The sequence below is a fragment of the Pelobates fuscus genome, chromosome 6 (genome assembly GCF_036172605.1).
Source record: "Pelobates fuscus isolate aPelFus1 chromosome 6, aPelFus1.pri, whole genome shotgun sequence".
NCBI lineage: Eukaryota > Metazoa > Chordata > Amphibia > Anura > Pelobatidae > Pelobates > Pelobates fuscus.
The window spans coordinates 862,147-875,412 of record NC_086322.1 but is presented as its reverse complement, the minus strand read 5'-3'; the positions used below and the strand labels follow the sequence as shown (position 1 = coordinate 875,412).

Genomic DNA, 13,266 nt, shown 5'->3' with positions numbered 1-13,266 from the left:
CAGACGTAAGGGCCTCACGCGACCCCACTGCCAGACGTAAGGGCCTCACGCGACCCCACTGCCAGACGTAAGGGCCTCACGCGACCCCTCTCACGGCCTCTCTCTGCCCCATATGACCCCTCTCACGGCCTCTCTCTGCCCCATATGACCCCTCTCACGGCCTCTCTCTGCCCCATATGACCCCTTATCCGTAACGTGATTTACAGGCATGTATTGTAGAATATGATGGTTTTTTTTATATGTTTAGTACACAGAGCAGCATTTCAACTCTTGGTTGGTTTCACTCTATCCACAGGGTTCTCGTGATCTGGCATCATTCCCATTTGGGATTCAACATGTTGAGATATTTCCGACATTCCCACATTCTCCAGGTAAAGCCAACTCCATGTTTACCTCATTTAAGGGGCCGGAAATCTCGCACAGACCCTCCTGCCAAGTCCAAAGCGTTGCGTATTAAATACCCTCCTCCAGTATGTGTGGAGGAACTGCTGAATGTGAAACAGCGATACCATCAATACAGAACGATTCTGGGTGCTGTCAGGTGGGTATATTACAGCAAACATCAATGGACCATGTTTACATTATTTAAAGCCGCAATTTAACAGAAAAATATTTTGGGAAGTTTTTAAATCCTGCTGTTTTTCTGACCATTCTGTTCAATAGTGGATTTAGTAAACATCCTCATGTATCTTAAATGAGTTATTTACAAACATCTTGGTGGCCACTTTCCCTGCACAGAGCAGAATGCAAAGAAGAAGTTTTAAGGACCAGATACGAGGACCAGGTGGGATCTTTGGCTGAACAGCGCCATCGCCTGGAGAGTGAAGAGCATAAAGCTTTGATGGATTGGAACAGAGAGCAGAACCGGATCGCCTTACACAGGAGGTTAGTGCCATATGTGGGGTGTTACGTTCATTGAAGAGGAATCTGTTGCTGTTGGTAAAGTGCAGGGTTCTTAGAGGCGCACTTCACTTACTCTTATTGTAATTGCAAGTTTGTTCTCTATCTCTATGCAGCACGTGGCTTGGTATACAGTGGGAGGCTTTATCTCTTCTCAGTCCGCATCATCCCCTCTACGTGCGTGGCAGTCCGTGTGGTCCCTTTAGTGTAGCTCCCTGTACTCTGGCTGGGTACCTCTGCCATGGATTACTTCCTAGCTGGAACTGAGGAAAACCTCAGCTCTTCAGCCCCAGTCGCCGTGGCTTGACTGTGGTCCTCCTGGAGCCTCTCCGTCCTGGAACAGGATAGAGAACTACCTCTAATTCCTCCCAAGGACTGGACGACACATAGTCCTGGGAGCTCTAGTCCTTACAAGAACTTTCCCCGCCGAAGCCTTCTCGAGCTCTAACAAGGTGCTGAGCAGTAATTATAGCCCTTCTTCTCCCTGTAACTAGACGACACATAGCTCTGGGACTACAATTGACTTTAATGAGCCAAACTTGGCCTTTTAAGTCTCCATTGTATTCAACACAAGCGTTAAAGACCGTTAAGCCAATTATCTTCCAAGAACAGAGAGGAAAACACAAAAAATACCCCAAAACTTCATAAAAACATACAATAACCCCACAAATAATACATCCCCCAATAGCCCTGATCTGAGCGCCCAAGTTGTCCAAATTGCGCTCAGATCCATGCAGTGTAGGGGAAATGCCACTGTGTTAAAGTTCTAACCGGCCGCACACGTAGTCCTATGACCAAAACAGTTCCAGGGCGTTTGATGCTTTTGCTGGTCAACTTTCGGGAGCTCCTGCGGCTGCAATATGGTGTGCCTGCCTGGCTCTCAGGTAGCATTTATTCCCCTTAGTCTCAGGCACCTTTGTAACGGATCACCTGGCACCCCGACTGGGTACCTCCATTAAAGGATGCTCCTAGCGTTTCCTGAGGACTCCAAGCACTCTGGCAGACACCACAATCACCGAATCTGAGAAGCATATAAATCCTCTCAAGCCTCTGAATGCTGTAGACAGTTGAATAGGAACCATACGAATAGGTTTGCACTCAAACTGGAACAGCATACAATAAATCCTCCCCCAATAATGAGATGACACTGCACTTTGAGGGTTAAGCAGGAACTCCAGATTTATTCACACACTGTCTTATAAAGGATTCTCCCATGCAAGGGAGGGATTTACAATACATCAATCACGCAATGGTTACATCCCACAGATTCCCTCCCCTTAGCCTGAGAGGTAATCCAATTATACATACAGTTTAAAACATACTTTTTACCCAACTTTCATAACTCTAAAACCATACATCACAAGTCACATTTTATACATAAAAGACAGACATGTCACATATCCCCAGATAGCTGGGATCTGAGTGCACAAAACTACCAAATAGCGCTCAGATCCTATTCACACAGTTCAATTGCCATGGAGCCGAAGTCTTTAACTACACAAATGGGCTCCATGGCATAGCTATCTGGGTTAACACATTCACATAAAGTCGGGTCCATAGTCCAAAGGCAAGAGGTGGGCAAGCAGCCCCCTCCAAGGACACGTGGCGAGGTCTGTTTCGCCACAACCTTCCCTCTAAAAAGTGGTTAAAAACAATGAACCAAGTTGTCCGGGAACTGCATGATCATCTCATGCCGAAAACCGTTCTGACATTCGCGGCTAAGTCCCACTGCAGTGACAGAGAACCCACAAAGTCCTCATGCCAAAGTTAGTTCCATAGCAGTCGTGGCTAAGTACCGATGAGGACCATTCATTTGATTGGTTTATGCGAACGGCCGCCAGAGTGCGAGCGTTCAGTTACATTAGTGAGAAGGGAAAGTGCCGAACCAAGGATACTTGGGGAAAGCTGCTAATGGCGTCTGGGCAGGTTAACCCCAAACCGTGTGTCATAGACCTTGGACCATAGTCGGTGGGCAGGAGGCCGGTTTCTCCTCCAGGAGTCCGTGTCAAACGTTTGTGGGAAGGAGCATCCGTTCTCTGTGTGCGGCAGTCTGCGTCTTCCGCTCTCTGTGCACGGCAGTCTGCGTCGTCCACCATCCCGTGGTCTAATTCTTTGTACATGGGAGTCTGTTTGATCCTCTCACTGTAGTGCTGGTTCACCTCGTTCCTCTTGGTGCAATACAAGAAGTTCTCAGTCTGGAGTCAGTGCATTATAAATCCAGAGGGTGTTATACATGCTGATCTATGTTAGCTCACTTAGAAATCTCTATATTTCTACATGTGTATTCTCTGTATTCCTGTCTGTTATTTACTCCTTGTCTGTACTTGTTGCTCTGACTGTGTGGTATTGCAGTGTGTAAATGTATACACCTCTCCAGGCTGGAGAGATTGAAACAGGAGGGAGAAGCAGCTCGATTACAGCACGAGCTGTCTGTGCAACAGCGTCAAGTCGCCATGCAGGAATTCATCCAGAAAAAGAAGCAGGAAATCGATGAACTTCAGGTAATACTGTCTGGTAATACTACCCCAAATGTGTGTCCATCTTACCCTCCCTGCCTCGACCTTGTGTCTACAGACTCCATCTTACCCTCCCTGCCTCGACCTTGTGTCTACAGACTCCATCTTACCCTCCCTGCCTCGACCTTGTGTCTACAGACTCCATCTTACCCTCCCTGCCTCGACCTTGTGTCTACAGACTCCATCTTACCCTCCCTGCCTCGACCTTGTGTCTACAGACTCCATCTTACCCTCCCTGCCTCGACCTTGTGTCTACAGACTCCATCTTACCCTCCCTGCCTCGACCTTGTGTCTACAGACTCCATCTTACCCTCCCTGCCTCGACCTTGTGTCTACAGACTCCATCTTACCCTCCCTGCCTCGACCTTGTGTCTACAGACTCCATCTTACCCTCCCTGCCTCGACCTTGTGTCTACAGACTCCATCTTACCCTCCCTGCCTCGACCTTGTGTCTACAGACTCCATCTTACCCTCCCTGCCTCGACCTTGTGTCTACAGACTCCCCATGCCATTTTACTCTGCCTGCCTCAATCCTGACTGTACAGACAGCCCCCCTAGCTTTAGAAATGGAGCAGAAATTACCTCCATCATTCCTTGCCTGGCTCACTTTAATTGCCGTTACTATTTGTCTCTTTAAGGAAATCTCCAAGACCTTCATTACAGCTGATAACCTGTCTGAGAGAATAGAGGCAGCTCTGGACAATCCCAGAAACTATAACTTCTGCATCGATCGGGACGGACGGACCCTGAGTGCCAGGGAGCCATAGTGTTTGTGGCATTCCATGATCCTATTAGCAGCAGACTGGCTTTCCATGTGGACCATACGGGGTGTACAGCGTACGTTGTTCAGTATGGATCTTACTAGGAGCAGATAGGCCGTCAAGTCAACGTTCTTTATCTCTCTCTATTGCATAACTGTATATAAGCTTGTGTGATTCTAATAAACTGAGTAAATACCACGTGTAGTCACTGTACCGGCTCCATATTACTCTTCGCTTTGTCCTCCACCACTATATCTGTGTCTGACTCTCACAAGGTATTAGCAAAAGAATGCAAATTGTCTGCCAGTATTTTCTGATAACATGCTACATTCATCAGCCATCAATTTTCACAAGATTCCCAGTACCTTTAAAGCTCACAATCTGTTGTGACCATAGAGCTCTTTTTTAGTCTCGTCACTCCAAATTACAGTGTGCCAGAAGCTGTGAGGCGTGTCAACGTGTTGTTGGGCATATTGGGTAACTGGGCTTTGTGGCATTGGTGCAGTAAAGGCTTCTTTCTGGCAACTCGACCATGCATCTCATTTTTGTTCAAGTATCGCCATATTATGCTCCTTGAAACAACTACATCTTTTTTTCCAGAGCAGCCTGTATTTCTCTGAGGTTACCTGTGGGTTTTTCTTCGGCAGTTGTGGCTGAAATCTTTCTTGGTCTTACCTGACCTCGGCTTGGTATCAAGAGATCCTCAAATTTTCCACTTCCTAATAAGTGATTGAACAGTACTGACTTGCATTTTCAAGGCTTTGGATATCTTTTTATATATTTTTCCATATTTATAAAGTTCCATTACCTTGTTACGCAGGTCTTTGACAGTTCTTTTCTGCTCCCCATGGCTCATTATCTAGCCTGCTTAGTGTATCCATGTGAGAGCTAACAAACTCATTGACTATTTATACACAGACACTAATTGCAATTTAAAAAGCCACAGGTGTGGGAAATTAACCTTTAATTGCCATTTTAACGTGTGTGTGTGTGTGTGTCACCTTTTATGTCTGTAACAAGACCACACATTCAAGGGTACGTAAACTTTTGATCAGGGCCGTTTGGGTAATTTCTGTTATGATTTAAAAAGGAGACAAACTACTAGATGATAATAAATAGCTTCATATGATCACTCTCCTTCAATAAAAAACTTTGATCATGCAAAAAAAAAAAAGTCATATTTTCAAAATCACTGCCAAAATGTCACAATTTCTGCCGGGTATGCAAACTTTTGGGCACAACTGTATAGAGCATGTCTCCTTCCCATCTGTAACAAATGTGTCATGACAAACCAGTGGCACAATACGCAGAACTAAGTCAAACACGGACAAATAACAAACCGTAAGGACGTATTACTGGGCCTTAAAATGGCTGAATTTAATGTATAAGAATAACCAATAACGAGCCGAGGTCAGGTATACAGAAAGGAACAAATCCGGTAAGAATAAAGCCAAAGGGTCAGGGATACCGGAAATACGGGAAGTCAAGCCAAGATCAAGAACCACTAAACAGTATCAGGAATGCACTCTCTGATAACCAACAGGATGGAATCCCCCACAGGGCACTTAACAGCTGCAGGTTTGGGTTTAACCCCTTAGTGACCAGACCGTTTTTCAATTTTCTTACCGTTGAGGACTAGGGCTGTTTTTACATTTCTGTGGTGTTTGTGTTTAGCTGTCATTTTTCTCTTACTCATTTACATAGGCGTGCGCACGGGGTGTGCCTGGGCACACCCTAATCCCGCGGCACGCCTATGTATATTGAGACCGGCAGGGGAGATCTCAGGATCTCCCCTGTCGACTCATGCAGAGCCGGCGCTATCCGAGCGCCGGCTCTGCTCTCAGCCTCCCTCCTCACTGACCCACATGCAGGGAGGGAGGCAGGAGAGGACCCGGCGGAGCTATTGCCGGCAGCTCTGCCGGGTTCCTCTCGCGAGATATGAGCGTTGCCGCGGCAACGCTCAAATCTCGCGAGAGTGAACTCTAGCCCCAGAGGGGCTAGAGTTTACTCTCCACTGGACCACCAGGGATGGAATCAGCAGCAACAAGGATCCCCCCTCCCTACAAAAGGTAAGAAGGGAGGGGGGTAGCAAGTAATGTACCCCCACCTCCACCCCCACAATCACCCACACACATACAGCACCCACACACATACAGCACCCACAGACATACACAGCACCCACAGACATACACAGCACCCACACACATACAGCACCCACAGACATACACAGCACCAACACACATACAGCACCCACACACAGCACCCTCACACACACACAGCACACTAACAGTACCCTCACAAACACAAACAGGACCCTAACAAACACACACACAGCACACTACCAGTACCCTCACACACAGTACATTAACAGCACCCTCACAAGTGCACACACACACACACACACACACACAAACAGCACCCTCACACAGTACATTAACAGCACCCTCACAAGCGCGCACACACAAACACCCTCACCCACATAGCACACTACCAGCACCGTCACACACACATCACACTAACAGCACACACACACACACAGCAGTGTGTGTATGTGTGTATGTATGTGTATGTGTATATATATATGCGGCGTGTGCTTGTGCTTTAGGGTGCACACCCTAATGCAATAGGCTGCGCACGCCTATGCTCATTTACTGTACCCACACACATATACCGTTTTTCTCTCCATTAAATGGTCTTTCTAAAAATACCATTATTTTCATTATATTATATAATTTACTTTCAAAAATGATAAAATATGATGAAAGTTTTTTGTTTTGTTTTTTAAACACTTTTTCTTACTTTGACCCCCAAAATCTGTTACCACCTACAACCGCCAAAAAACACCTGTGCTAAACAGTTTCTACATTTTTTTCTTAGTTTAGAAATACCCAATGTTAGCATGTTCTTAGTTTTTTTTTTTGGAAAGTTATAGGGCTATAAGTACAAGTAGGACAATGCTGTTTCAAAATATATATATTTTTAAATGTATCAATAGTGACATTGTAACACTGTTATCTGTCATAAATCTATGAATCACACCTCAAATGTACATTTATTTATTTTTAAAGTAGACAATCCAGGGTATTCAATATGGGGTATGTCCAGTCATTTTTAGTAGAAACTTAGTCATAAACAATGGCCAAAGTTAGCATTTATATATTTTTTGGTGTTAAAAATGCAAAAAACTATTCTGAACGATACCTTCGGCCAGTGTTTGTGATTAAGTTGCTTCTAAAAAAGACTGAACATACCCCATTTGCAATTCATTGGGTTGTCTTCTTTTGCAAATGGTATGCCATCATGGGGGTAATTATCATTTCTGGGCTACCATAAGCTCTCAAAGGCAACATAACCAATCTGGCAAAATTCAATGTGAAAAAACGGAAAATCAAGCCTTACGTCAAATAGCGCCGCCTTGCGACGGCCAGCATCCTTCCTAACACTAGACCCGGCCACTGTCATAGGAGCTGTGCAGATGGAGAGGCGCTGGAGGTAAGGTGAGTAACCTCTTCCTCCTTTTATCAGATACGGTCACATTGCGTCCTGGGCAGGCAGAACCAGGCTTATCAGGGAATCTGGCAAAGCGAAGGAGGCGTCTAGCATGAATACCAACAGCAGGAACCCATGAGCTTTCCTCAGGACCATAACCCTTTCAATCCACCAAATATTGCAAAGAACCTGGAGTCCAAATAGAACAGACTTCGTATTTCTCCTGACCCGCAACCACCAAGGGAGGAGGAGACGCGGAAGGAGCAGTGTATGTATTGGAGATAAGCGGTTTCAATAAAGAAACGATAAAAGATATGACACCGGATTGATCCTATGTGACAAATGGAAGGGACCAATGTATCTAGGAGCGAACTTCATAGAGGGCACCCTGAGTCTAATGTTTTTAGTGGACAGCCAAACCCTGTCCCCTACTTGATAAGAAGGTGCAGCACTACGTCTTTTATCAGCATGCAGCTTAAAACCGGCAGCATGTAACTGATCCCATGTTTTCCTCATAAAGGTCAGATGCTCATCCAAAGTGGGGATATTGGTATCAAAGAACACCGAAGGTAAGGGTGGAAACCATATACAACATAAAAAGGACTAAGCTTGGAAGAGTCATGCGTAGTGTTGTCCCGGGCAAATTCTGCCCAGGGCAAGAGGTCAAACCAATAATCCTGGGTATCGTTAATGAAAACACCTTAGAAAAACCTCCAGAGACTGATTTGCCCTTTCGGTTGCACCGTTGGTTTGGGGATAAGATGAAGAAAAGGACAGTTCGATATCCAATTACATACAAAAAGATTTCCAGAATCGAGAATTGAACTGTGAACCCCGGTCAGAAATGATGTTTTGAGGAACCCCATGTAACCTTACAATTTCCTTACTGAAAATCTGAGCAAGGTCTTGTGAGGAAGGTAATTTGTTAAGCGGGATGAAATGGGCGATCTATGACCATAAGTATAGTGTTATATCCCTTGAGACAGGCAACTCCACAGTGAAGTCCATGGCTTTATGAGACAATGGAATAAGAGGCACAGGCAGTGTTTGTAACAACCCACATTTCAATTTGTGCGGAACCTTAGAGACAGCACAAGTCTGGCAAGTATTGACATAAGCGATAACATCGTCCTTAAGGGAGGGCCACCAGAACTGTCTGGTTACTGCTGAAATGGTTTTGCGTGTACCTGGATGCCCAGTTGTAATGTTATCATGGAACATGGTAAGAATCGTTCTTCTTTCTGATTCAGGAATGAACAGGAGACCTGAAGGTTTAGTACTTGATGCCTGAGGTTGTGCCGCGATTATGACACCAAGAAGAGGCATGGACAAAGAAAGGACAGTGGAAGCCAAAATACATTCAGGAGGGATAATAGGAGTGTTCTCTTGCTCCTGTTCTTCCTCCGTCTCAAACTACGTTCCTAGTACCAGGCCTATAAGTTATAACATAATTAAAATGGGAAAGAAAAAGAGTCCATCTAGCCGGTCTGTATGACATTCTTTTAGCTTTCCCGATATATTTCAGATTTTTATGATAAGTTATAATTATCAGGGGGTCTTTGGATCCTTCTACTATAAGCAGCTACACACTCTAGTGGATACTCTCTTATCCCCACTAATTATAGTAATGAACCAAAGTGAGCTTAGTACAATCTGGATATAACGTCCAGACTCTAAACTTACCCTAAAATGGGGTTAAATCTCAGATGAATATCCGTACATATAAAGGAAACACAATATAGTGTAAATCCACAGGTGATAATATATTTTGGTGATAATTCAAATAGTCAAACTCACATTGATCAGAGCCTTAAAGGGACAGGCTCAAATCACGTGCACAGTAGTATCGTATGGAGACACTGCACCCTTTAACTGGAATGGATTTCCTCAAAGGAGAGAGAAAGGGAGACTTCCTAGTGTATTACGTTTCAACCAAAGTAAAAAACACAGTGGTTATGGTTGTGCTCACCAATGAGAACCTGGCTCCGGATGATAGACCTGGGTACCTCTAGAGGGGGGCACCTGCCCTTCTTTAGCAGCAAGAGGAAGTTAGAAGCTGATGGGGCTTGGTTTAAAATACATACATTTATTGCAACTTTAAATAGAAAAACAAAAACATAGAATTAACCCCTTAAGGACCAAACTTCTGGAATAAAAGGGAATCATGACATGTCACACACATCATGTGTCCAAAAGGGGTTAAATAAAGATATCCAGTTGCTTCTATATAAGATAAAGAATGTCCCAGTAATTAGCTCCAGTCCCGAGACGCGTTTCTCCCACACTACGTCATGCTGCTTTTTAAATATGCCGGTTTCTTCATCGAGTGGGCGGTCCTCCCATCCCATCCTCCAATCCGGATTTAGCTTCTTGTGAGGTCAATTTCCTCACCTTCCTTTCATCAGGGTGATTATGATCACTTCCGCTGTCATTGCAGCCATCTTGCTTGTGGGCACATACCCTCAAGCAAAAAAAAAAGTGTCAGAACAGGTTCGTTCGCCGACACCCATCACCCTAAGTTAAATACATACATATTCCACCCTTTTAAATTGTGCTCAGCACATAATAGAGACAATTAATAAAACAGAGAAAAGAGGAAGGAAAAAACATAGGTACATATTAGTATCTTCTCATACAGTTCCATACTTGTTCTTAACAGTATCTATAGCGAATACATATATTGCAGAATGAATTTCTTCCCTATTCATTGTATATTGATTTCATTAATCATTGTCAATTAAAAGTTAAAGTGATATAGTCAATAAAAATGAATTACATTTGTTTTTGTTACGGTTTCTGTCAATTTTTTTAAAAATTGATATAAAATTAATATCTTATATTACTTAAATTATTAGCATTCTTAATAACGTCAATACTCAATGTGCAGAAAAGTGCATATATTTCATGATCAATATTCATTTTCAGTTTTTGTACTAGGCATGGAATCACTCCCCTAAGTGTGTAGTTAATTTCCAATAATTCTAATTAAAATTTAGTATTTAAAAGTTTAAAAAAGTAAAACGAATAGTTTCTTAAAGGGACAGATAGAGAGCGATTTTTAGATAAAATGGCATATCTCAAAGTCATTATTGAGGCCATCTGGAATTAGTGTGTTTAAGTTAAAAATCCATTTCATCTCTACCTGTCCCATTTTTTTTAATAAGATCGTCCCCTCTCCAGTTTGTTTTGACCAGCTGGATACCAATAAAATTTAATTGTTTTGGATCCTGATTGTGATGTTGTTTAAAGTGCATAGACAAACTGTGTTTTTCAAAGCCATTTTTAATGTTTCTTATATGCTCCTGAATAGTGATGTCGCGAATACAAAGTTTTCGGTTCGCGAACGGCGGACTCGAACTTCCGCAACGTTTGCGAACCGGCGAACCGTCATAGACTTCAATGGGCAGGCAAATTTTAAAACCCACAGGGACTTTCTGGCCACAATAGTGATGGAAAAGTTGTTTCAAGGGGACTAACACCTGGACTGTGGCATGCCGGAGGGGGATCCATGGCAAAACTCCCATGGAAAATTACACAGTTGATGCAGAGTCTGGTTTTAATCCATAAAGGGCATAAATCACCTAACATTCCTAAATCACAATGGATATGGATTCACACCTGATATATGACATATTGACACCTTGACATATGGATTGAAACCTGTCCTCAGAGACCCTGATACACACTGACACAGAGCAGAACAGGGACTGTTCCCCCTACATAGGGTCACTTGGCAGATATGGATTGACACCTATCCTAAGGATCCCTGATACACACTGACACAGAGCAGAATAGGGACTGTTCCCCCTACATAGGGTCACTTGGCAGATATGGATTGACACCTATCCTAAGGATCCCTGATACACACTGACACAGAGCAGAATAGAGACTGTTCCCCCTACATAGAGTCACTTGGCAGATATGGATTAACACCTGTCCTCAGGGACCCTGATACACACTGGGGGGGACCTACTGTCCTCCCCCTGCCCCCACCCCTGCGTGGTGGGTGGGGGCCATAAAAATAATGAGGGGGGGACCTACTGTCCTCCCCAACGGCCCCCACCCCTGTGCGGTGGGTGGGGGGCCATAAATCACAATGGGGGGAGGACCTACTGTCCTCCCCCCGCCCCCACCCCTGCGCGTTGGTTGGGTGCCATAAAAATAATGAGGGGGGGACCTACTGTCCTAGAGTCTGGTTTTAAGCCTTCCCCCGCCCTGCAGAGCTCAGTCTGCGCGGAGCCCTCCATGGGTGAAGATGGATTATTTTTTTTGCGCTCGTTTTTTTTTTTTTTTATTGCGTCGGTTTTTATTATGGCTTTTTATTTGGCCTTTTTTGGGGCTGAAAAAATAAGATTTTATAAAAAAGAAGACGTCAAATGGTAAGTTGAATTTTTCTTTACAGGTTAGTTATTTTATTATAAGGGGTGGGGGCTGGGGGGGACAGTAGGTCCCCCCCTTATTGTTTTTTTTAGGGCCCCCACCCACCGCTCAGGGGTTGGGGCCAGGGGGGAGGACAGTAGGTCCCCCCTCTCATTATTTTTATGGCCCCCACCCACCGCGCAGGGGTGGGGGCCGGGGGGAGGACAGTAGGTCCACCCCCTCATTTTTTTATGGACCCCACCCACCACACAGGGGTGGGGGCGGGGGGAGGACAGTAGGTCCTCCCCCCATTGTGATTTATGGCCCCCACCCACCGTGCAGGGGTGGGGGCTGGGGGGAGGACAGTAGCCCCCCCCCTCATTATTTTTATGGTCCACACCCACCACGCAGGGGTGGGGGCGGGGGCAGGACAGTAGGTCACCCCCCAGTGTGTATCAGGGATCCTTAGGATAGGTGTCAATCCATATCTGCCAAGTGACCCTATGTCGGGGGAACAGTCCCTATTCTGCTCTGTGTCAGTGTGTATCATGGATCCTTAGGATAGGTGTCAATCCATATCAGCTAAGTGACTCTATGTAGGGGGAACAGTCCCTATTCTGCTCTGTGTCAGTGTGTATCAGGGATCCTTAGGATAGGTGTCAATCCATATCTGCCAAGTGACCCTATGTAGGGGGAACAGTCCCTATTCTGCTCTGTGTCAGTGTGTATCAGGGATCCTTAGGATAGTTGTCAATCCATATCTGCCAAGTGACCCTATGTAGGGGGAACAGTCCCTATTCTGCTCTGTGTCAGTGTGTATCAGGGATCCTTAGGATAGGTGTCAATCCATATCTGCCAAGTGACCCTATGTAGGGGGAACAGTCCCTATTCTGCTCTGTGTCAGTGTGTATCAGGGATCCTTAGGATAGGTGTCAATCCATATCTGCCAAGTGACCCTATGTAGGAGGAACAGTCCCTATTCTGCTCTTTGTCAGTGTGTATCAGGGATCCTTAGGATAGGTGTCAATCCATATCTGCCAAGTGACCCTATGTAGGAGGAACAGTCCCTATTCTGCTCTTTGTCAGTGTGTATCAGGGATCAGTGTATCAGTGTGTATCAGTCCTTAGGATAGGTGTCAATCCATATCTGCCAAGTGACCCTATGTAGGGGGAACAGTCCCTATTCTGCTCTGTGTCAGTGTCTGGGGGGAGTATCTGCAGTAATACAGAGTGTCTGGAGG

The 13,266-nt window shown here is 44.9% G+C and overlaps 1 protein-coding gene across 1 annotated transcript; it reads left to right on the top strand.

Annotated features, from left to right (window-relative positions):
• The first annotated feature begins 275 nt into the window (after positions 1 to 275).
• MRPS26 (mitochondrial ribosomal protein S26) lies at positions 276 to 4,381 on the top strand. Its single transcript, XM_063459755.1, has 4 exons — positions 276 to 541; positions 739 to 885; positions 3,278 to 3,401; positions 4,055 to 4,381. Exons 1-4 carry the CDS (start codon positions 336 to 338, stop codon positions 4,181 to 4,183), a joined length of 606 nt encoding a protein of 201 aa, XP_063315825.1. The 5' UTR covers positions 276 to 335; the 3' UTR covers positions 4,184 to 4,381.
• The last annotated feature ends 8,885 nt before the right edge of the window (positions 4,382 to 13,266 follow it).

What these genes read in the sequence shown, in the direction of transcription:
- MRPS26 (XM_063459755.1), top strand. Translation starts at nt 336, where the DNA reads ATGTTGAGATATTTCCGACATTCCCACATTCTCCAGGTAAAGCCAACT. An exon ending in ACGATTCTGGGTGCTGTCAG is followed by an intron (nt 542 to 738) that starts GTGGGTATATTA and finishes TTCCCTGCACAG; the next exon opens with AGCAGAATGCAAAGAAGAAG. An exon ending in AGGAAATCGATGAACTTCAG is followed by an intron (nt 3,402 to 4,054) that starts GTAATACTGTCT and finishes TGTCTCTTTAAG; the next exon opens with GAAATCTCCAAGACCTTCAT.